Consider the following 27,066-nt stretch of genomic DNA (forward strand, 5'->3'; position numbering starts at 1 on the left):
ACTAATGTTTAATAATTTATTATTCTTAGATATAATAATTTCTTAAATTCGCGGCTTTATTTTATAATCTGTTAAAATTCCACAGATGCAAAAACAGGACTCAGATGATGTGGTGTTTTGTTGACTTGTTGATACGGTGGTCAGCTTTAGCATGAGTGCCGATCAGTGCTAATGTGCTAAGTGAAAAGTTAATTATTTTTACGATCGTAAATGTTGTGAATTTTTATTATTTGCTATAAGAGCCTCAAGAGTAAAATTGACACTTTTAAACACTGTGAAATAGTAGAGACTCAAGTAATTGATTCTATTAAGTAGGTATATTGACGCTCTTGAATATAGTTCTACAATCACAGAGCGGTCACATACACTCAGAATTCGATTTCAATTTGTAATATCGATTCCAGCTGTCGAACGCTTAATAAGAATCTTTGGATCTGTCACACGCAAACTACTTTTACGTGGGATTTTCATTTGATACAAAATTATGTTTTTACGAGTTGAGATTTTGAATCTAATTTTCAAAACGGATTTTCGAATGTATGTGGCTGCCCCAGGGGGAGGAGAGTTTGTACAATTTAATTATCACAAAATATAGTGGCACTATCTGTTTTGTGTACTTATGTGCTTGTACCTTTAGTATTATAAGGACTCAATAGATGGCGCTTTGATGGATTTTGTAAATTAATAATTTCTATTATTTACCACCATACAAAGCGAAATATTACATGTTGAATGTTATACATTTTTTTACAATGTGTTGATGACATGATAGGTACATATAAAATGTTTATACCATACATTAAAACATAATTTACACGATGATAATTCGGAGCCAAACCATAGGTGTTTCAAATGTGGTTGACTAACAAGGGCGCAAGTCTCTATGTATCAGTATTATTACTATACTCTAGGCTGCCCGAAGGCACCACATAAAGTTTGATCGTTACCTGTTACTATTCCCGCGTTAACTTTTTTCAATTCAAAAATATTTTTTTAAATTATTTATTTAACTGGTACTATACTTATTTACAGAATATGTTGGAAGTATGCATAGATAGCTTGGAGTCTGCAATAAATGCCATCCACGGTGGTGCCGATGAGTTAGAAGTATGCAGCTCTCTCACAGAAGGCGGTCTTACTCCCTCACCGGGCCTTGTGAAACAAATCCTTGATATGGTACTAACCCTATTATTCTTATTTGTACCTTACCTCATTATACATCGACTATTAAAAAAAAAAAACTAAAATATCTTCTAATTAATTAATATTTTCATCTGTTGACCTTACCCGGTAAACCCGCGAATGCGTGATCTACAGTCCCAATACTACCGTTTAAATTATTTCTATTTGAATAAGGTTTGACTTTTGATTTTAAACGTTAATTTTTGTTCTGTTTAGGTAACTAATATTTCAGCAGGGAAGCCAATCCGTAAATCGTGTCACGAATGCGGTTGCGATAAATTAACGAAGGTGGGTCACTTGTTAAACTGAATATGTAACGAGATACCTTCCTGTAATGCTGGGGCTACATTAGCGAGCGAAGATTCGTATGGTGTTGGCGCGACAAAAACATCGTGTTCGGGTATGGGCGATGTTCTTGTCTACATTAAGGCGGGCGAAGATTCGTGTCGAGTTGACGTGATGCATCGTGCCTTGTGCTATTAAATTGAATGAATTCTAACACTTTTTCGTTACTCCACTCCATAGTGTAAAAAATTAAATGCACGTCCGTCTCGCTTCAAAGTCTGGACGACACTGAATTGACGTAGATGTAGCCACCTAAGCGAATATTGGCGCGACAAATCCCTTTGATTCGCGCCAGTTTACCGACAGCTCCTCGATACTACATCGTCTTCGCCCGAATACTACGCGATGACACGATGAACCCGGCCACATTCATCGCGTTAACACGAATATTCGCCATAGCCCGCTAATGTAGCCCCAGCATAAGCGCCATCATTTTTAACTGTTTTATTTTTTCAGAAGCCAAAAGTGAATGTTATGGTTAGATGCAGAACTGGCTCTAATTTCCATTACTCTGAGGAGGAAATGGAAACAATGTTATCTGATGTGGACGTGTTCAAAGACTTTGGTGTGGATAGATTTGTCTTTGGCGCTCTAACGGATGCACAAGATATAGATGAAACAAGCTGCGAGAAGATAGTGCAGAGAGCCTTTCCTGTACCAGTTACATTTCATCGAGCTTTTGACGTCAGCAACGATCCTCATACGGCCATCTCGAAAATAGCAGCATTAGGTTTCAACAGACTGCTTACTAGCGGCCAAAAGTCTTCCGCTAATCAAATAGAAGCTATCCAACTTATTAAATCTTTGATCAGCTCTGTAGGTAACAAAATAGAAATAATGCCCGGAGCTGGAGTGAACATTAACAATGCGCAGACTTTCATCGAAATCGGCTGTCAAATAGTTCACAGTTCTTGTAAAAGAATCAGATATCTGCCTAAAATAAGTAACAGTTTGAGTATGGGCACGAGTGATAGCGAGCACATTTTTGTAACTGATGAAAATATTGTACGAAAGATGAAGGAGATTATTATATTAAAATAAAAAAATCGTCAAATTAATTAGTATGTTAAGCAGTGGATAATAAAATATAATCACTATTAAACATATTTTTTAATTGCAGTATCCAGTATCCCTTAGAATAAAGTTAAGTAGCTATAATCTGTCAATGATTTGTGATTTTTGTTCTAATTCGTCTTGTCATGTTAGAGCTAACTGATCATCCAGATGACATCTAACTTGTACCAATATTAGCATAAAACAGAGGTTTGACTAGCTACTCGGTTTACCGATATTTCAACTGCCCAAATATCTTTATTAAGTCAAAGTTTTGATAGAAATAAACGCTTGTAACGTAATTGAAACTTTAAATAAATTGAAACTCATTAAAATTAACTTTACTGATATCATACTCTACATCTTTGGGATGACGCAATGCGCAGTTTACAGTCGGCATTATGCTCACATTACAGCCAAAAAACTTGAATAAATTCATAATGCAGGATATTACTGTTTCGTTATAAAAACGAAAACTATGGGCCTATCTTTATTGCTCTTTACATCTATGGGTAGTATCTAACTATCGATATTACTCTCACATAACATTAAAAGTCGTTTCAATATAGGCATTCTGGCCATCTGCCGTTGCCACACAAAAAAACCTGCAACGTTGTTTCCTGCAAACATCGATAAATATTGCGCCCCATTTATCATGGCGGTATATTCCAGAGGAAAAATGTCGGCCCGCTCGCGTTTAATGATGCTATTACTGAGTTGGGGAAACAATATCAGGACGGCACTGACGATCCTATAATAATTGCGATGACCTCCCTTTATAAAGGAGGCTTTTTTAACAGTTTGCTAATGACGCACGTAGTGTTCTTGTTGTTCAAAATGGGCAAGCTGTTGGCTAAATGCGATAAAATGGTTGTATCAATGTCATCGGGTCTCAGATTTAAGGAAACAAAGTGCTTCTCAACAGAATCTACACACCATTTACTAACAATATTATCTTCTAATCAATTTATCAATTTATATTTTATATGAATATCTACACTTTTAACAAATCAATGCATTACCGAACTTTAACAAAATTTTTCGGCAAATGTAAACTCATAAATTGTTACGTAGTCCCTTACAGAATTAAAAGTCGATATTTCGGCGGCTTTAATTTTTACTAGAGACGTCGGTTAAATTATTTTACCCCGGTTTATTCTGCCTGAATAAAAGATTTGCTTGGTAGAGATGCGTCATTTTGTTTACATGTTTCATGAACGCCTCTGTGCTTTATACCATTTCATTTGCATCACGTTTTCTTCATTCACTCATTCAGCAAAAAAACTGGAATTTTCTTTTGCTGTGTAACCGAGTGAAGCAAAAATATATCTACTTTTTGCCGAAAATTTACGCCTGAATTAGTCGGAGTAGTGACCTACTAACTTATATAGATTGCCAAGTTTTTTTGTGAATATCTCTCGTGGGATTTATAGCGAACAAATTATAAAGATGGTCCATTTCACTGTCCCTTTTTTGAAAGTAGATTACCCGTAAAATAAAGATAGAGAACTGAAATAAAACGTATATGAAATTTGTCAAAGCATCGGATGATTAATGATAATTTGGGAAAAATGTCCAAAACGAAGAACCGTGGCGAAGCAGCGAGCGCCGAGCGTCGAGCGTCGCAACAATCTTTTTAACCCGCCATCAATCATAGCAGGCTTTTAAAAGACCTTCTGTTCCTGAGGCCCAGTTCCGAGACCGACGAATTTTCTCATGTTTAACAAATAACCTCTAATAGCCAAATAATGAATTGCCTTTGGAGACGTTAAAGGAATTTATTCAGAGAAACGGACCAATTTATCGGATTATCCTCTGATTTATTTCCAGGTAACGTAAGGTTTATTGCGAAGAACGGAGATTAATTTTAACAGTTTACGTTATACAGAAGATTAGGATAATGTATCTAGTACAGTACCTTCTTACCTATTTTAAACTAAATTGTTTAGAAATTATTGTTTATAGAAACAGGTCTCCTTTTTTTTAATATTTTTCCCATTCAAATATAGGTTCAGTGGCACTAAACCACGTGAAATACGCTTAGTCTAGAATTTTAGAAAGACGGTTTTCAGCAATTATTTCATAACAATATTACAATCGTATTCCTTCTTGACCAATAAATGAAACACACATAAACAAACGAAAGGGTTTATTCAGTGAATCAGAGTGTAGATATCTAGTATATTATTTTAAATTATGTAATATTACCTATGTTACATCTAAGGTACAAAATAAGGCTATGTCGTGAAACGTGAATATGCTTACTTTAAGGCAGTTTTTGCATACCGTGCATCATTACACTACTATTTACATCGACTTATACTACAATAATGTATAGAGACGAGAATTGGTCAAATTGCACGTTTTACAATCAATTTATAAAGCGTTATTTTAACGTCGAAGCAAAATCTAGAGTAGGTTTAAAGTAAAACATTCGATTTAAGGCAATTACAGAGATATTTTACAAATATTATGAACTTTGAGAACGCTATCGATCGTTCTAGGAAGGACTCTGTTCATATTTAAGTACTTGCCTAATGTTTCCAAATGTCCTATAGTGTATATTATATTAAGGTACTTAGCCAACTTTATCATGAATTGAACAACATTCCTCGCAGAATGATCGAGTAGCTTCCGTAATTGTCTAATTATGTATATCCGTTAATTGCTCACATTAATTTTGATAGGCGTATCTCGAGGATATTATTAAGGGATCATTAATTAAGCTAGTTACATACAAGTCTAAGTTATAGTATTGTAGTAATATAATATAGGTACTAGGTATAATAGTTTTATAATCAGCCACGAGATCTTTTACAATACATTTTACTTCTATGTCTACTATACATACACTTTAGGTGCCAGCGTCTTACACTTCAACTCTGTTTTTTCACATAGAAAAAGAAAATCATCGTCCATCTAAGCACTTCTTTACATTAAACTGATTAATTTGTTTACTCACTATTTTGCACCGTTTTACAAAGTTTTTAGCAAGTCAAGATATCGAATCAATATTATACCCGCTATATACTAACGTAACGCAGTCATTTTTCAATTGACTTAGGTATTAGGGATGAACGAAACGTTTTTGAAGTTTTCTTATAAATATGCACTCTGACTACGCCATGATAATATTGAAAGTTCAACACCTCAAGACACTGAGCGGGATTCAAGCATTGGTTGACTTCTTTGGCTAGTCTATGTGTAATATTGCACTAGACGATTGTGAGTGTCCAAAAGTTTGCTGAATAGTGCAATCGGAATTCTCACAAAGTTTGGTTAAGTTAATTTTAATATCATATCTATAGTCTATTTTTATTTTTAAACGATAACGGAATGTCTGTTTGTCTTTTTGTCAGGTGCATAAGGTTCTAGTTTAGCTGGTTCCGTGTTCAAAGCACTGTAGTCTACGGGGAACGGTGGCTGTGGTAGTGAATCCTTGGGAGGAACAAGCACCCATTGTCCAGGGCCGTTGGGGTTCTTCCCCATCAGCCAGTTGGTGAAACAGTGCACGTAGGTCCCGTAGTCCAGAATGAGGTAGCCGTTCTGTTGTGAAAAAAAAATGGTGTTAAGGCTTTTTAAAACTCACACAAAAATAAGGAGGATACACAGTATACAGTTTTTGAAGGAATGCACTTCGCCAGCGTGATGGAGGAAAAGAAGGCCCTTGCTCAGCATTGGTACAGAAATGGGTTTAAAAAATAAATAAAAAAGAGCAGCATTCCCGCAAAGAGTTCATCCTAATCTTGATTTTCATTAATCAGAAGTTATAAACAAGATAATTAAGTAGGAATAGAGTCACCACAGCTGAACGTCGACAATATTGCGAGTATTGCGACCACATAAATTGGTTCTACGTAATAAACGAAATTGCTTTACTACAGTGCATAAAATCTTCAATATCAGTAACATAAGGTGACCATATTCTCATAAGGCGTAACCATGAACGTAATAACCATAAATAATGTGTTCATGGGTGAAGAACACTATCTAATATACCGACAAAGTCACAGGGGACGATATATTAAAATAGACCACTTTTTATATCGGATGCTGGCTGGAATATAAATGTTGTGTGCAATGATATACAGACTTTTATAAAGCTTGCCAGCTAAATCATAAACTATAACGACATTTTTGGCAACTGTTTTACGGCAGTTTTGCCAGTTGCCACTTTTGGTATTAGCTGTAGTATTGACTGAATAGCAATCTAAAAGATTTGTCGTGTGTAGAAGCTAGTAGCTAGCTTTCCAACTTAGTAGAAGATCCTTGTACGCAAGTTTCGCGGCTTACGGAGACATACAAATTCAGAGTTTTAGGGTTTAATGTTAGAACATATTAGTGACCAACTGGCGTATGCAGTTGACGGTGGCCTGTTTTATACAGCTACTGTTTTATAAATACACAGAATTAGTGATTATAATTTAGATAATTCTTGCATGCTAAGACTCTACTTAGTTGTCAAACTGTAATATATCTTGGAGTTATATACAGAATGATTGCTATAAACTTACACTGGTCATGCGATCGTACGCAGTATCTATGATCTCGTCGATGCGTGTCGCGTTCAATCCAATCACGGAGCGGTAGAAGGCTGCTAGCGCTGGTTTAGTTATGGCCCCTGAACCTAGAAGAAGAATTGTTTTTAAGTAATTGTTTGGAATTCTTTGTAAATAATTGGACGTTTAATTCAAAATTATTTCAGATTGTATTCAGTCTATTACGTCTCAAAAAGAAAAACGTAAGGTCCACCATCCGGATTATTTTTTTTTCCAAATCTTTAAGTTGAAACATAATTTAAAGTTCTCAAATGTTAGGCTATAGGTACTTATACTAGAAGCATCCTCTAATAATTGAACATACGTAACTAGAAAACTCTCCTTATCTACTAACTTATTCTTCCACCGGGATAAAGTACGATATTACTCCAGTTTTTATCTAACATTTTATGTTGACAGAGAATATTATTCCAATAACTCTTCTTCCCCGATGAGAATATCGGGCGAAGATTAAAAAGTTAAAATAAAGGTCGACGACAGAAAATAAGTGTGGCAAAATAGCAGACGCTCTACCGCCTAGTTTCAACGAACACCCGCTGTGATTTTGGCTACCAATACCGTGCTAGGTGCCAAATTTATAAAACCTTTGGAGAATAACCAAACGTCGTCATTTATTTACTTTTTTGTACTTATGGGATCATAAATTCTGATTTATAATAGAAGCTTCCGTAAAACGTTAACAGTTTCGTGTTCCTACTAACTATTTTATTATACTACATTTTCGGTTAAATTGCAGACAAACCTAATCATTCTAAACACAGGATAGAATTTCATTTGGCGCAGACAATTATTCAAGCGAAAATATTTGTAACATCTGTAGCAACAATGGGGTCGTTAATACAAACATTCCCGGCAAAATTACAACAATAATTAACTGTGAATTCGTAATAAATTGAGAGTTGGGACTCTTGCACACGAAAGAACATTTCATGTAGAACGATTAACGTGATTCAGAGTCCCGGGGCGGGCCGCAGTCGCCCGCGTCAAATTAGTGCCGTCTATCAACCTTACCCGGGATGCTCACATATCACTGATATTCTCTATTAACGTTAATAGTCTCAAAGTTAAATGAAAAAATAACTTTTAACAGATTTCTGTGCTTAATAACTCCGTGATTTTTCGAGGTAATTACTACTAATTAGGACTAATTTTAGAACTAGGCTAATACTCGTATATGAGCAATCATTACCCAAAAACTGCATATTATAATAGAGTTTATTTAATTCTTTGCTTTTATATGACTGCGATCCTAGGACGTCGAATTAAAATCGTATATTTCGCAATCACATCGACACAACAGGGCGATTTCACATACTCAACATTATAAGAGGGAGGAGAAACGTACTCCCACTCATTGGCAGTCTGTTTAGATGCCATCTGCACGCAGTGCCTCGGGCTTATCAAAGGGCAAAGGCAGATGAATTTCCTCTAGTTCCTCATTCCTACATATAACAGAGCTATACACAATAGATTTATTTTTTGTCGAGGAGATCAGAATCTACTTCAGCGTAGCGTGATACTTCACGCGGTACTATCGAGTATCGAGAGTTTGACATTTAAAATGTACTGCAAAAATAGTTCCTTCGGCGCTCGCTAGAGGCCCGCTGATCAGATTTTATTGCCTGTTGCCGATGGTCGAAAGTGGTAGAAAATCGCGCTAAGTTCTCAAAAGAATACTTACTTGTCCTATCGACCACATGGAAGAGAATTTTGCAGAGGTATTGCAGGTATAGTGGCAGATCCGTGAACCGCTTCATCTCGCTGAGAAGTAACGCCCATCTCGCCAGCCAACCTTCCAGAGTCGTTCGTCCTGGGATATTGATGCCACTCGCTTCTGGACCGCATACTCTTCTATAGTATGGTAGCTCAGCGAATCTACATTATACATAAATTTTATTTTAGCAGATGACCTAATTGTCCAGATGGTCGTCTTGTTGAATGTGTTCGCAAACGTAGAAAAACTATGAATTGCGAACATTTTAAAAGACAATACTATTCTCTCGTTTACAACAAAGAAGTCACTGAACTTGTAACATAAAAAGAAAACTCAACAGCCTTCAGTAACATGTCTTTACCACAGTAGCATCTGCACTTCGCTCTTTTACTGTTGTTCATTTGCCGTAAACTCTCTTTCATTATCTTCCTGTTTCGAGAGCTTAAATTTACTTATAGCCTATTTGTCGTACTAAAATGCGTATGTATCGTAAAAACGAGCGACTTTTCATGAAAATGTCACTTGTGAAAATATACCGCCTACAAAATTGCATATTACATTACAAAGTGCTCATATTTTTGGGGCACTTTCATGAAATGTCAGCAGCTGGTTGGCATTTATTTTTATGGGATATCATAGTACAAAATGACGGTTACATAACGCATTTGTACGGCTGTAATTTAGTCCGGAAGGAACCTTTGCAGAGTTACATGACTCATAATGTAAACAAAGATATATGTACAGCTTACGGAAAGGGTAATTTCGAGCGACGCGTCCTAGTTTCAAAGACGTCCCTAATAATGAGCGGTATGGCACCGCTATACTTTGTATCCTTTCATTCCGAAAAGACAATGTTAAACTTGATTAGTTTCAGTATCACGTATGATTGGTCGGTGTAACAGTAGACAGACTGGTCGACTCACTTGGACGGTAACGGATTGATGAAGTGTTCTATGAACTCCCGCTTCACCTCGAGCAGTATGTGGAATTCGGACGAGTTTGGCGACCAGTCGGCGAAATGCGCCAACCTCTGTAAATTACGACGTGAAACGAATTTAATTATTCTCTTTCATTATTCCATTGTTAGTAATGTGAGGTTGAAAATGACTTAATGTTGAATTTAGAGGTTTAATTTGTTATATTTGCTTTTAGCAGCCGGTCTATTTGCCAGGTACAACGTGTGAGCTTCGCAGTTCGCACCCTTTAGTTGTTTAACTTCATTTCATGCTCAAGGGTTTTGAAGCGAACTTATTATTTAATTTGTTTGACTTTTACTCGCGCTCGATTAACTGAGCTCCGTATGTGAACTATTTAAAAGTGGAGCAGTCAATACTAAAGCAATTTAGAAACCATTTCGTGCCGCTGTTGTCTACTTAAATCGAAGTAGTCTGAGGTTATTATTGCTGATCGTTTATTGATCTGCTATATCGACAGTAAATATGTAAACAATTTAAGGACGTGTACATTAATTTGGATGATCAGATTTATATTGTACGGATATAATTGTGTATAGAGGAAAGACAAGATGTCACAAAGTTGATACCTTCCTACCTCGAAGAATTGGTCGAAGTCAGTGTCGCATATGACGTCATCGCGGTCGTGATCGAGCAGTTCCGTGAAAAACAACGTCATCTTGTCTGTTTGCATTGAGCTCAGTTCTGCTAAGGGTTGTTCTTCTTCTAAGTCTAAACATTCTAGGTCTTCGCTGCACCGGTTCACCCATGTTGCTGTGACAAAAAAAAAATCAGTTAACACGCCAGCAAAGCTGTGGCTGGATACAATTTATTCCTCAGAGAATATGCCATGACATCATGTATGTATTTCTTTAGATATGGTAGACGAAGCATAATGACCGTGTGGGTTGTACGTGCCGCCTCTATGCCTGTCTATCGGCACAAAAAGAGCCGGCTATATAATATGTGTTAAAATCGCAAATGGTGCTCTTCACCTAAAAAAAACGTTGTCATTTCTTCAAAAAACAGTATTAGCTTAACATTTTCAGTTATTCACTCCATTATTGATTTCGTCCGACGGTGATGCAACAAATAAAATTGGTGTAATATTTACGTTATATCGGTATCGTATTTGATCGTAGATCACTTGATATCTCGATGTGGTCATGAAATTCGATCCACAAGTCCACATTGAATTTCTAGCGAGCATAGTTATCATAGCGTGAATTTTAGTACGATTGTTTGTTCGGCGCGTTCAAGCATACGAATTAAACAAACTTAGGCCATGTATGAGTTTGCTCTACCGAATATAATAGTGGATAATTTATAGAGTGTAATATTCATAGGTAAGGAATAGTGAGGACTTTAGAATATCCGTTAACATTATTTTAGCAATTTAAGATACTAAACAGGTTTCTTATCTTCAAACGCTAACGTTAATTTACCTTTTGTATTTTGTTGAAAATAACACACATTTAAATTCTTAAAACGTAAATTCGAAGCAAGCTAGATTGAAAAGGTTTTGCGTATCCAGTAAATAACATGTATTTTACGTTAAATCGTCTAGAAAATATATTATATTCTAAGAAATTTAGGATAGACGCGCCAGCCAGTACATTAAGTTTTACTAGAACAGAATAGAGTAGCAATAGTGGTTCTATTATCTAGACAAAAGTAGACAGGGCTAGTTGGGAGTAACATTTAGGTAATAGAACGGACATAATACAGTTAGACGGAGGGAATCCATCGGGAGCGGGCTAGGCACGCTTGAATAACTGAAGACTTTTCGTCCCGTAAGACTTGCCTACTTGTTACAGAATATGAGAACAGAATATAATTAGGTTGGCCCGCCACGTCGGACAAAGAAATCTTCAAACATATGTATATGTATATCGCGGAGGAAGTGTAAACGTGTACTTTGTTCATACGACGTAATCATTCGACTTCGATGTTTCCGACAACTTCGCTCATGTTTCCATTCATTTGAAAATATTTAACGCGAACTATTTAGAATGAACTCCCTAGCTTCTATATTTTGCTGGCATGTTTGCTGAGTTTAGTTTGCGGAACTGAAATTGATATTGCTCAGAGATCATACGTATTTTTAGATTTTGGATCAGATTTCGAATATGTTTTCGTATCTGTGTGGAATAGAAAAATATTAATCAAACGAAAGTACATAATCCTACTTCCAAAAGAGAGGATATTGAAATGCAACTGTATCGACTTAATGTTAAGAGATACTGTCGTGTTGAAGAGTTCTCAGGAAAAACGTAACGACTAGAGTTAAATACATTTTACGAGATAATAACGTGCACTGACTTCACCAATTGGTGCACTTACAACACTTATTTTCACAGCTCGAATACCCCGGAAAATGCATCCAAGCACATCGCATTTAAAATATGCACCAAAAGCATTTTATTTCGTGTCTTTACACTTCTAACACTATTCGAAGTCAGGCTCCATAAACGCGTAGTAAAATTTTACAAGCACTAAATATTCATAGATGTTGTTACCCTCCTAGACAAAATGTAGGTACAAGTTTTGTACGAACACTAACAAACAGCAATATTTAGATTTTATAACTCTTTTATACAAAACTAAACAATTTTGTAGTTTAACTTGATACCTATTCGCAAAATAATGGGCCTGTGTCTCGTTTGTCTTAAAAGGACTGACTGACAAAATCTGATAAAAAATGCTTACCTAATATTGCAAGTAATTTAATCTTTTATTGCCTTCAATTTCTCCCAAATATTTAACTACATTAAATAATATCCATTTTAAACGAATAATAAGAAATTCTCGAGCCATGTCTCTTAAATGAAAGGCAAGGAAAGAAAGTGCTCCAGTGTGCTGATGTTGGGATTCAACATGACAAGGGATCAGCCAGTTCTTTATTTAAATGAGTCGGCTGTCGCTATTTCAGGATAAATAACTCCCAATGCTGGATTTGTCTAGACAACATTTATTTTCTGAGAGAACATTATTTTCTCTTGATTTCTATAAAAAATGTTTGTGTAGTCGGTAATCTGTCTCATCCAAATCACAACCACAGCAAGTAGCATCAAACAAAAACGTAGTTGACATCTAGAACTCTTGTAGGAAACGTTAGAAAAATCGGCTCATAACTCTACGAAATGAATTCCTCACTGTCAATAAATTTCAAGGTGCGGCGCTAAAAAGCCTAGAACTTAGTCCGTCTTCGGCGAAGACTTACGACAAAATTCAGGTGTAATTTAAATTCAGGGTTTGCTTCCACATCACGATAAATTACAAGGGCAAGATGTTCGCAGGAGGGACGTGGAGATTACTTATTAAACAAGCGGTAAGATTCCGCCCGTTTTAAGGGTGGCCGAATTATTGCGTCGCACTGCGGAACCCATTGTTTTGACTAAATCTCAATTTGGACTAAACTGTACCCTCTCCGTTTGGCACAATGCATAACTTTTGTTTATTTGAATTTAACTTTGACAACGATAAATACACTGTTTTAAATGTTGACTTTTTCAAAAAGTTACGCAGTCTGTCTGCTGCTTCTTGTTTGTTTTGTGGAGGCGTGTCTGTGTTGATGTCGACTTTTGGACGCTTTCAGAAACAAACGTATCGGTTTACATCCAGAAATATTCATGGAGGTAATACCTAGAGGTAGTCTTAGAAATCTATCTAACAAAAAGCGCAATTTTAAGATTTTAGAGCGAGTCATTTTTGTTCAGTCTATACTTTATTTAATACCTAAAAGGGGTGAGAGGAAGCACAGTAAAGCCTTAATCAAATGAACTTGCTAATACTAATGTGAATCTTCCAAATGTAGAGCAGGTTGCTAACTAGTGTAGTGGATAAAGTTGTGCTTTAGCTCAAAAGTTATCCTTTGATCACGGCATGTGCAAGTTAGTTAGTATCTCAATATCTGGAAACACCTACACTACGGAGTATGCACATAAAATTAACTCACTCAGCTTGTTATTGGGAATCCTGTCGTACATTTTGGACGGAGACTGGCGTACTATTACGGAGCTATGTGATTGCGACCATTATATATGTGAGTCGCGGCATACAACCAGTCTGTTTGACTTACTGACGGCACTAATGTGGACTGACAACATATGACGCATGAGATAATGTTTGAGCGTAATTTTAGTTTATTCCAAGTTATTTCACAACACATGTAGCGCAAACATCACGAGCAGACTTTATTATCATGTTTTGTCATACGTGGAGGTGTGTTATTTAGTTATTTTTTATACAAACACATGTTACGTATTGATAAATATTTATTTTTTAATTATTTAATCCGCTTATGTAAATGCAAATATCTTATCATATCACAGCCCGGTGACATTCGTATAAGGAAAACGTGATAATAAAAGTGCATAATAATCTTCTTTAATTAATGTAAGTACACCTAGCATAGCCCGCGTCTTCACCTGTATTAAAAGATTATTCATAATCTAGACCAAAAATAAATATACCTTTAACCAATCATTACTAGGAGATCAGTATTTTGAATCGATAATCGGTTCTTGCTTTACAGAAATTATTTGTTTCAGTTGACAGTTTTAGTTAGTAATGATTCGATATAATAGTAGTTTTGTTTTAAAACTGTGTGCTAAGTTAGTACTATAAGTTACACGTATACCTGCATTGCATTTCAATGAATAGCATGTAGTCTAATAAGCTACTGATATAAATTCCGGAGTTTCTCTGTACGGAACAAAACCAATTTATATTGTTTATGTAGGGAATTAATAATATTATCAAAAATAATTAATCATACAAATCGACATTGTTTCATACTTACATTGTGTTGAGTTAACTGTGTACAATATGTTATAACCATTAACATTATTACATTATAAACTTTAATCCTCACATTGTTTATTCATTTCAAATTTTATACGAATTTTTGTTAGTCTCACAGGAGGCGGTTCACTCGAAGCGTGCCTAGGTTTTACGTAAAATGATGTGTATTTCAGTGAAGTCTATTATTTGACGTCGTAAACTGAGCCTGTACCCTCGTATTTTCCCCATTCAGACGGAGGTTTTCAATAAAGTTCGTCGGGTCGTACTCGACGTGCTCCATGTATTCCCGCTTCAAACTTTCACGACAAAAAGAGCTAGCTACTGAATACAATTATTTAAAACACCTGCATCGCATTATACTTTACCAAACCCTACATTGTCTCCGAGCTCTCAAGATCCCCGTATATGCAACTTTGCAACATTAACAAACACAGTTCTCTATTTACATAGAATCCGTTTGAGAGCGGAAACGCGGTGCTTGGATTAATATTTCATGAATGAAACACAAACGAATCAAACGTTAGTTCGGCTCCGATATTCCTTTATTCACTTCGAGTAGAGAGTGTAAAAAGAATAAAACATTACCGCCGGTCGCTCGGGGCTCCGCTGTTGTCGGATTGTGTAATATTTTAACCAAAGCGGTTTAAAATCTCTATTTTGCAGTTACTTCAGAGACTTTAAAAGTTATACTTATAATTCTATAAACATTATTCCAAAAAAGAGTGGTGATAAAATGTATTTAAATACAAACATAAGTAAAGATTACAAACGTGTATTTTAAGAACGTATCACTAAAAAGGGATCTCTCTACAGCAGCATTTTGTAATCGCGACACCTTTAAATTGACGGATGGAGATTACTTCGGGGACCTTCCACTTTTCACACGCTTTTTAGCTCGTTTAGTCACCTTCCGAGGAATCGGGTCTGATTGTGATTTTATATTACGGCTCATCATATTCTTGAATTTGTAGAATCCATCTTCTTTGATATTACTCGTTCTCGTACGTTTTTTGATTTCACCGGAACTCTTCGCAGATACATTCTTCTTTATTTTACTATCATATTGTTTGTTTTGTTTACCTTTATCTTTTCTCTTTACTTCCTTAGTCATTATATCGGGTACGAACGTTACGCAACTGGCTTAGATTGCATTAAAATCATTTTATTTTAAGCCTACGGGATTCTACACCTTGTATGTCAATTTGACAAATTAGTGACGTTTTTATAAAGTAGGTGTATTTGTTTTAATCTAGTATACTGAGAAAACTCCTCAACCAATAAAAAGTTTCTTTAGGTATATAAAAAAAATGTTAGCAGTACCTATTTGATTCGAATCGTAAAAAATGCCAATGTTTAATTAATTGGACCGCGTACTTGACCGATACTGTAAGAATTCCTTATATATTTTTGGCTCACGACCTTTGCGTTCGAAAAAAGCTATTCTCAGATATTTTCGTTTTAAAATTCAATACACGTAAAAGGTCGGAACGTCTCGCCGGGAAATAGTGTAGTTCAGCAGTAAACGAACGAAATAATCGATATAAGAAAGGGGGCGTTATGCGTGCCAGAGGCCCGTAGTACTCGCGCGACCTCTCGCACAAATCACAGTAAACATGCTTCGTATTATTTCTCTCGAGTTTTTTTGTTACGTCGTAAACGCTTTCCAACAAAAAATAAAACGCCGGAAGGAAAGAACGTCCGATTTGATTATTAATTTATAAACAAGCCGAGGTTTGCCTTTATTCTTTTAAAGGGCTGTAGTAACAAACAACCTTATTAAAAACGTTTGTAAGTTTTAACAAAGTCTTGATATAAAACAATACCTATAATTCATTAAAGAAGATACACCTCGCCTCTTTCTTGGTCCTACATTATTTCCACGGAGCTTTTAATGAGTTTTTATGATAGAAAAGAGAACACGATATCTACGAGTATTAATTATTTTCTATCGATATTTTATTCTGTTGGATTTATTAGTTTTATACAGACAGCGTAATTAGAAAATATAAATTGTTATCGTTGTTAATACTCATTATTTCTATTAAAATATTTGGATAGAGCTTAAAGAGATTATAAATCAAGTCTCGACCCTTCAAATGTATGAAATAACGAAGCCGAAATATAAATGAGTGTACATACATGATTGAACACAAAACTTGGTTAGAGTTGAGTATGTGACTAATAAAATATCTAAGAGAAACTTCGAGACGTTATTAAAATTCAAAGGCTCTGTGCGAAGAAGTAGTGTAGCCAAAATTAGGTAATCACAATTACGGACCGAATATGACTTGAAACCAACTCGGGAATGAGCAGAAATACATTATATTTGGAACAAAATTCAATAGATTTTTTACCAAATGTTGTTATAAGTGTCTGGAAGAAATAAAACGTATAGAAATATGAGTTTTCTTATTATAAAATGTCCCGCAAAAATCGGGACACCTGGCGACCCACAGCGTTGCCCAGATTGTAATGTGAAAACTTATTATAACAGTTTCATGAAACAAATATTACTTTCTTGTTTACAAACGAGTACGTCTGGCTTCGTTTACATTGAGAACTTATTCAATGCGATACTTTACTTATAAATGCATTCAGAAGAGGAATGTTATACGACATTTTAATGTAAGTTTTTAATGTGTTGTATAATATTTATTGGGTATTTTTTTGTACTTTCTATGCTTATGTTTAACTTCAGATAAAAACTGCTTTATTTGTGAAGTAATTTCGGACGTTGTAGAAAAACTATTTAGCTACAGAAACAATAATCTAACAAAGGAAATATTTCTACACTGTTCTTGAATAATATAAGCTTTTTTTTTATCTCTGAAAGCAGTCCGGTAATAATAAATCTTTTTTTGTGGGCAAAGTCACAATCAGAGGCAAGATTTAGATACTAAAAAGAGGCAAAAGTTAACTAAAGAAAATTCTAAAAACACTTGTTACGGCTTTACTGGAGAAATCTATCTTAGAGAATTATCTTCAAGCCTCGAGCTTCGTCTCTCAGCTTCACCTAATGCGAAGATATACTCGGCTCGCACTACACTAACTAAGTTTAGAGAATTGCACTTTAATCCAGCGAATAGGGGCTTGATTCTGAGAATTGAGGCTTAATGCGCCAGAGAATATATCCTACAACTCCAAAGCTCGGATTTTGGAGTGCATTTACTGATGGAGAGAAACGGGTGAAACAAGTCTAACCTGACCGGACAGATGATTCCTTTGGATTTTGGTCCACAGTACATTTTAAAAATACTTGTAGGAGTGTGAGACATAGGTAAAAAATGTGGATGACAGGATGCGGTTTAAACAAAGACGTTCGCCGTTGTTGTAACAAATGTACGTATTTATTAGCCACATAAGTCTGCTAAAACCAAACCTTGTCTGACCAATGAAGTTGATCAAAAATCCTCATTCTTGGAGGAGATATACAATGTACATGCCTTAAAATTTAGTTCATGTACCTGAAATAGAGCATGAATATTTGCGGTATATGGAACTATTGCCGTGCGATTTGGTAATAACCAACAATTTCCATGTACAAACACGCAAATGAAATAGCTTGCAAATAAACCCTATCACATGTTTGCAGTGCTATGAGTAGGCGTCAACTGTAGTTCAAACAAGAGGCTTGGCTGCCATTAGCCTGCGTCAGAAATAGGTGACAATCGATCAGACATGACTGAACGTCGCAACATTGATTTGTTAGAATTATTAGATGTTATTTTTAACATTAACTTACTACTAATAATAAATGGCGTAGATGATTCTACGTTTCTTTTGCTGGGACTTCTATAAAAAGGATAAATTATCTATCAAGATTTCTTCGTGCAATTCCTACTTTAACTTATTTTAGTTTGCGTCAAATTGCGTTATTGCGTCAAAATTAGGTGGTTAGGTAAAATAGAAAAAGAATTAGATACCTACCTACCATTTTGCATGAATCACTTACACTAATTTATTATTAAGAAGACAATGTGTTGTAATCTTCCATTCATATAACGTACTGTGGGAGATAGGAGATAGTATAGAGAACGTCACGCAAGTCCATAAAATCAATATAAAAAGGGTTATTTTTAAGTTGTTTTATTTGTTGTCCGTGGGTGGTTCTACGTGAATGTCGATAGCTTGAAATATATACCTATGTCACGCACTATCAATTATTATTATACTGAAAGCAATATTAATGACAATATAATTGTAGTAGCTATATTGTGGTAAATGTGGTCTGTTCGCAGCCAAATTTGGTTAGTAACTAATAGACATCGCATTTGAAGCCGACATTATTCTGAATAGTGGTATAGATAATATGAAATATAGGTTATTGACTGCTAATAAGCTCTATACGTGTTGATATAATATACCATCAAATTTTGACATATTCCTGCAACGGAATAAGTGAATTCGGATAGCTCAGTGTGTTCTGAGAAACAAAGTGATTGACATTTGAAATTCGGTCACCACTTTAGGCAATTTCAAACCATTGTTTAAGTAGGAACATTGGCTGACCATCCACGTAACCTTCATAATTTGATGTTGGTATTGAATAAAATTTTATTCGTCGCTTAAGAGAGGGGTGGGAACGTGAGTTTACTGCGGTTGAAGCTATTAACGTTATCAGAGTTATGTTACCGTTACCGGTGTATGAAGTGCTTTTATTACCTGCTTACAGGAGGTAGCAGAATAAACGTTAACGTGTGCTGTATATCGCTTCACGACGACAGTTAGACGTTATAGCTTATAGCCAACCTTTTGTGATTTCCTTGTTGTGAAGTTTTGGTTTATAGTTCGGATTGTTGGCAGAAAATGCTCAGGCCGAAGCTATAAACGTTTTTCTTTCGGTTTATTTTTATGTTGGCAGTTTTTATGTTGATATCTACGTCGTTCTGTGAATCTATATTGAATGACATTTTACTTTAGTATAAGGTTTTGAGGTAAAATAAGCTCGTGAAAGTTTATTTCAAAGTAATGAAGGTAAAGGAACAAGAACCACAATGGTATTGAATAATTAAAACCAAAGAGAGTTCTCGTAAATACGCAAAATAACTTTGATTGAAGTTTAGAGAGTAAGTGATTGATGGCTCTATTATTCTCAATTTTCTTCACGGATGCTTCCGGCGATGCTTATTGATCGGCGATCAGTCTCGTCTCACTGTCGTAAAATCTCATTGATCTTAAAAAAGAACTAATAAGGCTTTAAGAAGAGGAAAATTAATTCCGGGTGAATTTTCCCGTTTAAACGGTATATAAAAAGTTCTTACGTAATTACATGACTACAAAACTGTGAAATGGACTAGATTTGCTCTGATTGCTTACAATATAAGACAACCGAACATACCACTTTAGTATATAGCTACAATGGTCGGACATAAAAGTAGTAGACCAGAAGATAACTACAGAATAACAAAGTTCATATTTATTTCAACAAATTAAGCGGGAAACTTAAGTTCGCTGGAATCGCTAGTGTTAAATAATAGAGTTGTCCAACTAAGATTATATTTACTTGAGAACAGAGAGTAGTTTGAACCACTTCAGACATAATTATACGCGTTTGTTGGAAAAATGGAACAAAAAGTGTTGTGTAAAGTTGAGGGGAAAACCGTGTAGCAGTCTATCACGTCGGGACAAAATCACAGTGTATTTTTACGTACTGGATTTTGATATCTGAAAAATACTACGGACTTTTTTGAGCTGAAGTGTTCAACACTATGTTTTGTCTTTTCGAAATGCATACTCGGCAAATATATTTTGCAGCGATTTTTGGATTCCTATGAATAGATTTTGAGCAGACCAGATTTAATTTTACGAATAAAATTGGTTCCTTAATAGGTAATTTAGACTTGTTTCTAAAACTCCCAAGGATACAGGGGTATGGAGTAGGTACAGTAAGAGTACTTTAGAAATCATATATTATATCATATAATTTTGCAGCAAAAATCTGCCAATATTGTCACAGATCCTTTCCAACTAATTTGTATAATGAAATTGTTTACACATTACGTGGTTATGGCGTGATGTTATGATTTACCCGGTGGACTGATTTCCCGGAGCGTGTGTCGGAAATATGTTAATCAGTGTTATATATGCAAATGTATGCTGAAACAACAACGACGGCTTTATATGAATCCAACTATTTTCACCGCGTATTTACCAAATATTCACACGTTATTATAACGTTATCGAATATCTGTTAATCAGGATTATCGGTACATTATATTTAATAGAAAATTATGATATTTTAATCCTAATTGTATAAATTATTGGTTGACAATTTTGTTCGTTTAATTCCGATATTAATCCATCTTAAAAAGTATTATGGTATACCATAATATACATATTTTTAGATAGAATTAATACAAAAACGTATAATAAAGTTACCGATAAAAGAATTTACGGAACTTCAAAGTTCTGCCTTTAAATGACCTACAACTATTAATTTCTCATGTTATTGTACTTTTATGAAGTAAAGATAGAGATCTGTAGGTACATTTGCATTCAGTTTCTGTACATGGTTAGACATAAGTGAATATCCGGGTTTAAGAAGACATTTGATCTTATCGCAGCGTAATAAAAATAATATTCTACTGCTTATTTTTTTAGCAGTAAGTAATTTGGTACAAATTTTTATTCTTTAAAATAATATCAAGTTTTGAATGGACGACGATGACTATTAAAGTTCAATGTGGACTGGAACAAATAGTAGTCAAAAAGAGATAGCATTATTTTCGTTGCATTATGGAGACAATCAAACATTATTCTGACTCTTGACTAGGCAACAAAGTATTTTTTTTATTTTAATAGGTATATTATTATAATACTTTTAAATAAACAAGACACATAACTCAAAAAAGTCGCTCTATTATTTTCAAAGAACAATTTGAACAAAAGTACCTTAACACACATTTTATTGTGCCCAAGGGGCGAATTATGGTGGACTTAAAAACGTAACGTTAAAACAGTTCGTGGTCTTTACGTAACAGAGGGCCAATTACGAACAACTTACGACTCTTAACGAGTCTTTATCGACCACTTTTATATGGAAAATTGGTCAGTTTCTTTGGTATACGTCAATTGAACTGTAATTTCAAGATTTTACTAGGAAAAGTTAAACCACTCGCGACACGATACGCGATGGTAGCGTGTATGAAAACATGTAATTGCGTTTGGATAATGCTATTAATTATATTTATTTGATATCAATATTATAATATTGTTAGTGGTCAACCTAGTGTCAAAGTATTTCAAGCTGTCTTTGAAATGGCTTAACGACCTGCTTTTAACGTTCTCTCCAAAGCACGCGCAAGTCCAGTTCAAGTTGAATATACAAAATACTCAATTTCACTGAGGATGCCTTACAGTTCAAATTAATCTTGTATCTCCCGAAAATTGTAACCTAAGATCCAGTATCGTCGTAGAGACTTGATCACTTTAGCTACTGCATTATTAACGCCAATATGTCTAAGTTATACGATATTTCAGCCTCAAAGCCAATTCCCGCAGATGTACGTTCTTGATTGCGATGCAACACAATACAACGCCTCTAGACGCTATAGTCGATATTCCCGTTCGTCACACAATTGCCCATCAATATGTATATCGGAGCTGGCTAATCTTGCATCCCAGTTCTAAGTCGCTTTCCGTAGTCTATTTGCTTGTGACTTTGTTGTGTCTGATGAATGATGAATATCCATGAATTGTTTTTAATCAATATTATTTGCTAGAAGAATCTTTTTAAGCTATGCTATTAATTATTAAAAGTATTTCACTATAGATTAAACATTTATTGTCTGATTTTTATTAAGACTCCGGTCATAAGAATTTAAATCATCAGACTATTGCATGAGTTGAAGTAAACTCGTAAAATAAGAATTTTAATTTCTGCTTTTATACGGACTACGGCTTCAGCTAAAACAATTATGATTTTCGACTTTCGTTAATAAAACTTAACGACTAACGGTGGAGCAGTTGTATTCTTGCTATTAAGGTTTTTGAGGGTTTCCTCCATGCTGCGTCGGTTGATAAAACAGTACAATTTTCACACATAACAATAATAATTCTGCGAAGAGCAAGTTAAGTAGAAACTAGTGTAAATGTTACGAGGGCGCTCACCACAATTTTAAAGTAACTTCTTATTAAATTGTGCTTTATTTTGGACACTCGCCGAGCGGACACGTTTTGTCCTTTATTTCAGGAATTAGTTACGTAATAAAGGAGAATATTTCAGCAATTTTCATGCGGAAACTCTTCTGTATTCTGGGTTTTGTTGGCGTAAATTATTTTCATATTTTGCGAGGGAAACTATGAGAGGGTCTCGTCCCACTCGACAAGGATATCGACGGTTCAAGTGTGCGCTGGTCATAACATGAGCGTTTGGGAAGATAAATTTAGTGCTGTAGTGATGTGCTTTATTTTTATGTACGCGTTGAAAAGATTCTCTCTATGTATGGGATTCAACAGGTAAATCTATTTTTTTCGTATTCAAGTTACAGATTCCTCAACTGGGTATATATATTTTTGTAATATAGATTCGTTTTAAAAAGAATAACGATATAAATATGCCTATTCCCATGTAAGTTTATAGAATTGATGATCTTTTTGTAACGAAATGCAAAATATTCGTATTGCTAAAAAAAATCATACAATATATAGTCGCTACAAGCTACACAAAAATATCTAACATTAGGTATATGATATACTTAGTAAATATTTCTAGATGTTGTTACAAGCAGTTAGCGTTATCCACAATCTAGAATATGAGTTGACGGGCGAGTTCACTTATCTAAATGGCTTCTACACATAACAAGCGGTGACTATAAATGAATAAATATGTGTATGTCTAGACATATGTAATAGATACTTGTTCTATCTATACTAATATTATTAAGCTGAAGAGTTTGTTTGTTTGTTTGTTTGAACGCGCTAATCTCGGGAACTACTGTCCGATTTGAAAAATTCTTTCAGTGTTAGATAGCCTATTTATCGAGGAAGGCTATAGGCTATATAACATCACGCTACGGTCATTAGGAGCGGAGTAGCAACGAAAAATGTTACATAAACGGGGAAAATTTTGACTCATTCTCTTAGGTGACGCAAGCGAAGTTGCGCGGGTCAGCTAGTCATAAATGTAGTGGGTACAAAGATGAGTGTTGTTAGGTACTTGTATCACGAAATATATCGTATTTTGTGACACGTTTTGTTATTCAGTCATATTGACAGACGAATAGATTTGAGAGTCACGAGCAATGAAAACACTTTGTATTTGAATTCAATATAAATACAAAATATAAACAATTTGGACTAGACTTCTATATAGTGTATCGTAGATTGGATTTTGATAACATGTTATTGATAGTTATTAAATATTTTACAAGCTATTTTCGGATCAAATTTTATTAGATTTATTTATGTACTATTATATCCAACCATATTGTAATTTTACAATAGCACGCATTGTAGTTTGATGTATTTTACTCGATAGCGTAATTTAACCACGAATAATATATTTAAATTTGAGTGCACTTGGCCAGCGTGGTAGACTCAAAGCCTAACTCCTCCCGCGTTTGGGAGTGGACCCTTGCCTTGCAGTGGGACAGTAATGAGTTAAAAAAAATAAAAGAAGAGTGATCTTGGTATGTAAACGTGTTGTGCTTACTCCAAACATGCACACTCCACCCCCGATGTTTGTCGTCCTCGCTGTTCCCGGCGGCCTGCATTGGTGGTTCTGCTCCTTCTGTCTCAGGCAACGTCCTCCAGCGCTTTAGCAGCTCCTTAGTCTTGTCCTTCGTCTTGTCACATGCCTGGCGCCAGTTCGTGAAGTACTTCCGAGATACCTTCGGACTCGACAACGAAGTAGACTTCGAGTCTTGTCTGAAATTAAACCACTTGTTTACTATCTCGAGTACTCGTTTTTTTTTTCGTCATTTGTCATTGTTTGTCCTCTAACCGGTCTATGTCTGACCAGTGCAGACGATTGATCAAAAGATACGGACATTCCCACATACAATTAAGATACATCCACTCAGATAACATGTGTACCTAACACAAACATCGAGCGCCAAGAATATTTCGACAAGTTTATTTGTACCAGCTATTTCTGTTGTTTTGTATTGATTCTACCCTTTTGAATATGTAAACAGATAGTGACAATGAAAAACGTTCACCAGTAGGCATATTTTCACATATATTTGTCACCACTGACAAATCGGTGAACGATCAGTTTCAGTCGGCAACCGAATTTTGTTCCGTTTTTGTACTGCAATTTACGACTCAGTGGGCACAGTAAAAACTATATTGTACGAGCGGCAACGTTTATGGATGCCTCCATTCTCATAGAACGAGCCAAATAAAGAGGTAATTTAAAGGTATACAGTTTTACTGCCTAGACATAATCATAACTCGGACATGTTTCTGGCTGTATAAACGCTTCTCGTAGTTCTGTTTGTCTGCGGGCCCTCATTACTTCACCCGACAGACGATCTCAATTCGCGCGAAGGGACCAGCGGAACCGCGAAACAGGGTTAAGTTATCTCTCGTGTGATCTCAACGCAACGCATTGTTTTGAACTGTTGTAAATTCAGCTAGAATCTGGCTAATAAATCATAAAGTTTAACGAGCAGCTGGTGAAACTATGGCGTCAGGATGAAACTAAATGCCGTTGATTACGTTACGTTGCTGTCACAAAATATTTCTAGTCACGACATTGGCTGAGTTATTAGGGGCCGGGCTAAATGCGGCTATCTCATCGATCATCTAACCGCGGTGATGGATTACGCATTGCCTCTTAATAACAGCTTTTCGACCCCTTCATTATGTTGATTAAAGGATTACTGAAGCAAATTGTTGAATAAACTTGTGATTGTATTGTTTGAGTTATGATTGTAACTGAATGGTAAATTGGCTAATATTTAAGCGCTTTTATGAAGTTTCTAAATCACAGTCTCTGACTTACAACTGGCGATTCCGTGAATAGTGGGGAAAGTAAATACTTTATGTTCATATAATGTTTCTCTAGAAGTTGAAGTAACTTAATATGCTCTTTAGAAGAGTTTCTGCAACAATGAAGTGGTACTTTCAGCTAACGTTAGTATTTTACATTCATTTTATAACACTGGTTGATTTAGAAAATATTTAAGAAAATATATTTTTTTATTCTCATAAGCGTCCGAGAGATAGCTGTATTATGCAAAGCACAACGAACGTTTTGTCGCCCTAAAATGCCAATAGAGATATAAAAAGTAACGACATACTCGACTTTTATGAGTTTTTCTAATAATATCTTTACTTTTATAGTATGTACCTGCTCTCCACAACATATAGAACATGCTGTTTAAAAATAAAATGAATATTTTTTTAAATAAGTCCATACTTTAGTGTTTAATTTGATTGTTGATAATTTCTACTTAGCAATTTCCGCGGTACATTTTGGCTTCTAACTTCAATAACATTGGTTAACCTAGCTGATTGATTGATACGCTGATCCAATTTACATCAGCAACGATAACTTACGTTACACGTCGTACATTGCCGCCGATATGTGTGACATACATGTGGGAACTCCTTACTTACAAAAGGTCTAGGGTTATTACGACCAAAGGATTTAGAAAAATGTCACTATTCTGTATACCTAATATTAAGCAATAGGTCATACCTTTCAAATGTATCTTTAGAGCTCTCACTAGCTCTGGACAGCCGTCTTTCTCTCCTCAGCCCACCATCATCACAGGGTGATTTTTCAGGCGGTAATCTCAGCTCTTTCTCGGACTTGCTACTAGAGCGAGAGGCTTTGAGGTCGTCACCACTATCTCGCTTTAACGCTGACTTCACTGGCGACAAACTGCCAGGTTTATCATGTTTCTTCACCTCCATACTGATGGATGGGCGGTCATCGTCATTGGCTTGCTGGAAACGAGAAAATCTATTATAGTTTTGTGTTACTCCATATGAATTACAACAAGAAATTGGCACTTCCAACAAAATTAATGACTTTTTCCACTCGCGTCAAAGATTACGCGTAACAAACAAAACTTTAGCAGAAGAATCGGTTGGTTTACAAACCTCCAGAAAACGAGGAAATTGCCAATAAAACTTTTCGATCGTATTTGTTTAGTGCTCATGATGAGCACGATGAGATGATTTATATTTGCCTATAGGCATTGTCAGGAAAACTCTCGTAGGGTGTCGGAATGACAGTGTCAGAGAGAGAACCTTAAATTATTCGTCGTGGCAGTTTGAACTGCACCCGTTTTGATAGGCTAGCGGTAGTGCCTTATCGTGACAGACAGATTTCTGGCCAAAACCGACGCAGGATCGGATTTGTCAGCCTCTTTGATTTACAACTGCTGACGGTAAGCGAGAGATACGAAATGTTTACAAAAGCGCTACTGTTGTTTTCATTGTGATTTCAAAATTGATGATTTGCGTATTTGAAGATTTAAAACTGCGGCAACATGATAAA

General features: G+C 35.5%; 2 protein-coding genes across 4 annotated transcripts in view; one reads left to right on the forward strand and one right to left on the reverse strand.

Annotated features, from left to right (window-relative positions):
• The first annotated feature begins 101 nt into the window (after nucleotides 1–101).
• Nucleotides 102–2,618, forward strand: LOC142982328 (PF03932 family protein CutC). Of its 3 annotated transcripts, none has more exons than XM_076128777.1 (4): nucleotides 102–311; nucleotides 1,033–1,176; nucleotides 1,399–1,470; nucleotides 1,984–2,618. In XM_076128777.1, exons 2-4 carry the CDS (start codon nucleotides 1,036–1,038, stop codon nucleotides 2,566–2,568), a joined length of 798 nt encoding a protein of 265 aa, XP_075984892.1. In that variant the 5' UTR covers nucleotides 102–311; nucleotides 1,033–1,035; the 3' UTR covers nucleotides 2,569–2,618. The 3 variants fall into 3 exon arrangements, with proteins under 3 accessions (XP_075984892.1, XP_075984893.1, XP_075984894.1); XM_076128778.1 differs by having other exon boundaries at nucleotides 102–294; XM_076128779.1 differs by having other exon boundaries at nucleotides 114–187.
• Nucleotides 2,619–4,714: 2,096 nt separating this feature from the next.
• Nucleotides 4,715–27,066, reverse strand: part of LOC142982202 (uncharacterized) — a 67,495-nt gene continuing 45,143 nt past the window's right edge. Inside the window, exons 2-8 of the mRNA XM_076128596.1 lie at nucleotides 26,260–26,510; nucleotides 24,265–24,479; nucleotides 10,405–10,580; nucleotides 9,777–9,883; nucleotides 8,821–9,014; nucleotides 7,095–7,207; nucleotides 4,715–6,126 (exon numbers count right to left, since the gene is read on the reverse strand). Of these exons, the coding sequence (XP_075984711.1) occupies nucleotides 5,902–6,126; nucleotides 7,095–7,207; nucleotides 8,821–9,014; nucleotides 9,777–9,883; nucleotides 10,405–10,580; nucleotides 24,265–24,479; nucleotides 26,260–26,477 (1,248 nt within the window). The 5' untranslated portion in view covers nucleotides 26,478–26,510 and the 3' untranslated portion in view covers nucleotides 4,715–5,901. The remainder of the gene's footprint in view (nucleotides 6,127–7,094; nucleotides 7,208–8,820; nucleotides 9,015–9,776; nucleotides 9,884–10,404; nucleotides 10,581–24,264; nucleotides 24,480–26,259; nucleotides 26,511–27,066) is intronic.

This window comes from Anticarsia gemmatalis, chromosome 21, assembly GCF_050436995.1.
Source record: "Anticarsia gemmatalis isolate Benzon Research Colony breed Stoneville strain chromosome 21, ilAntGemm2 primary, whole genome shotgun sequence".
Taxonomy (NCBI): Eukaryota; Metazoa; Arthropoda; class Insecta; order Lepidoptera; family Erebidae; genus Anticarsia; species Anticarsia gemmatalis.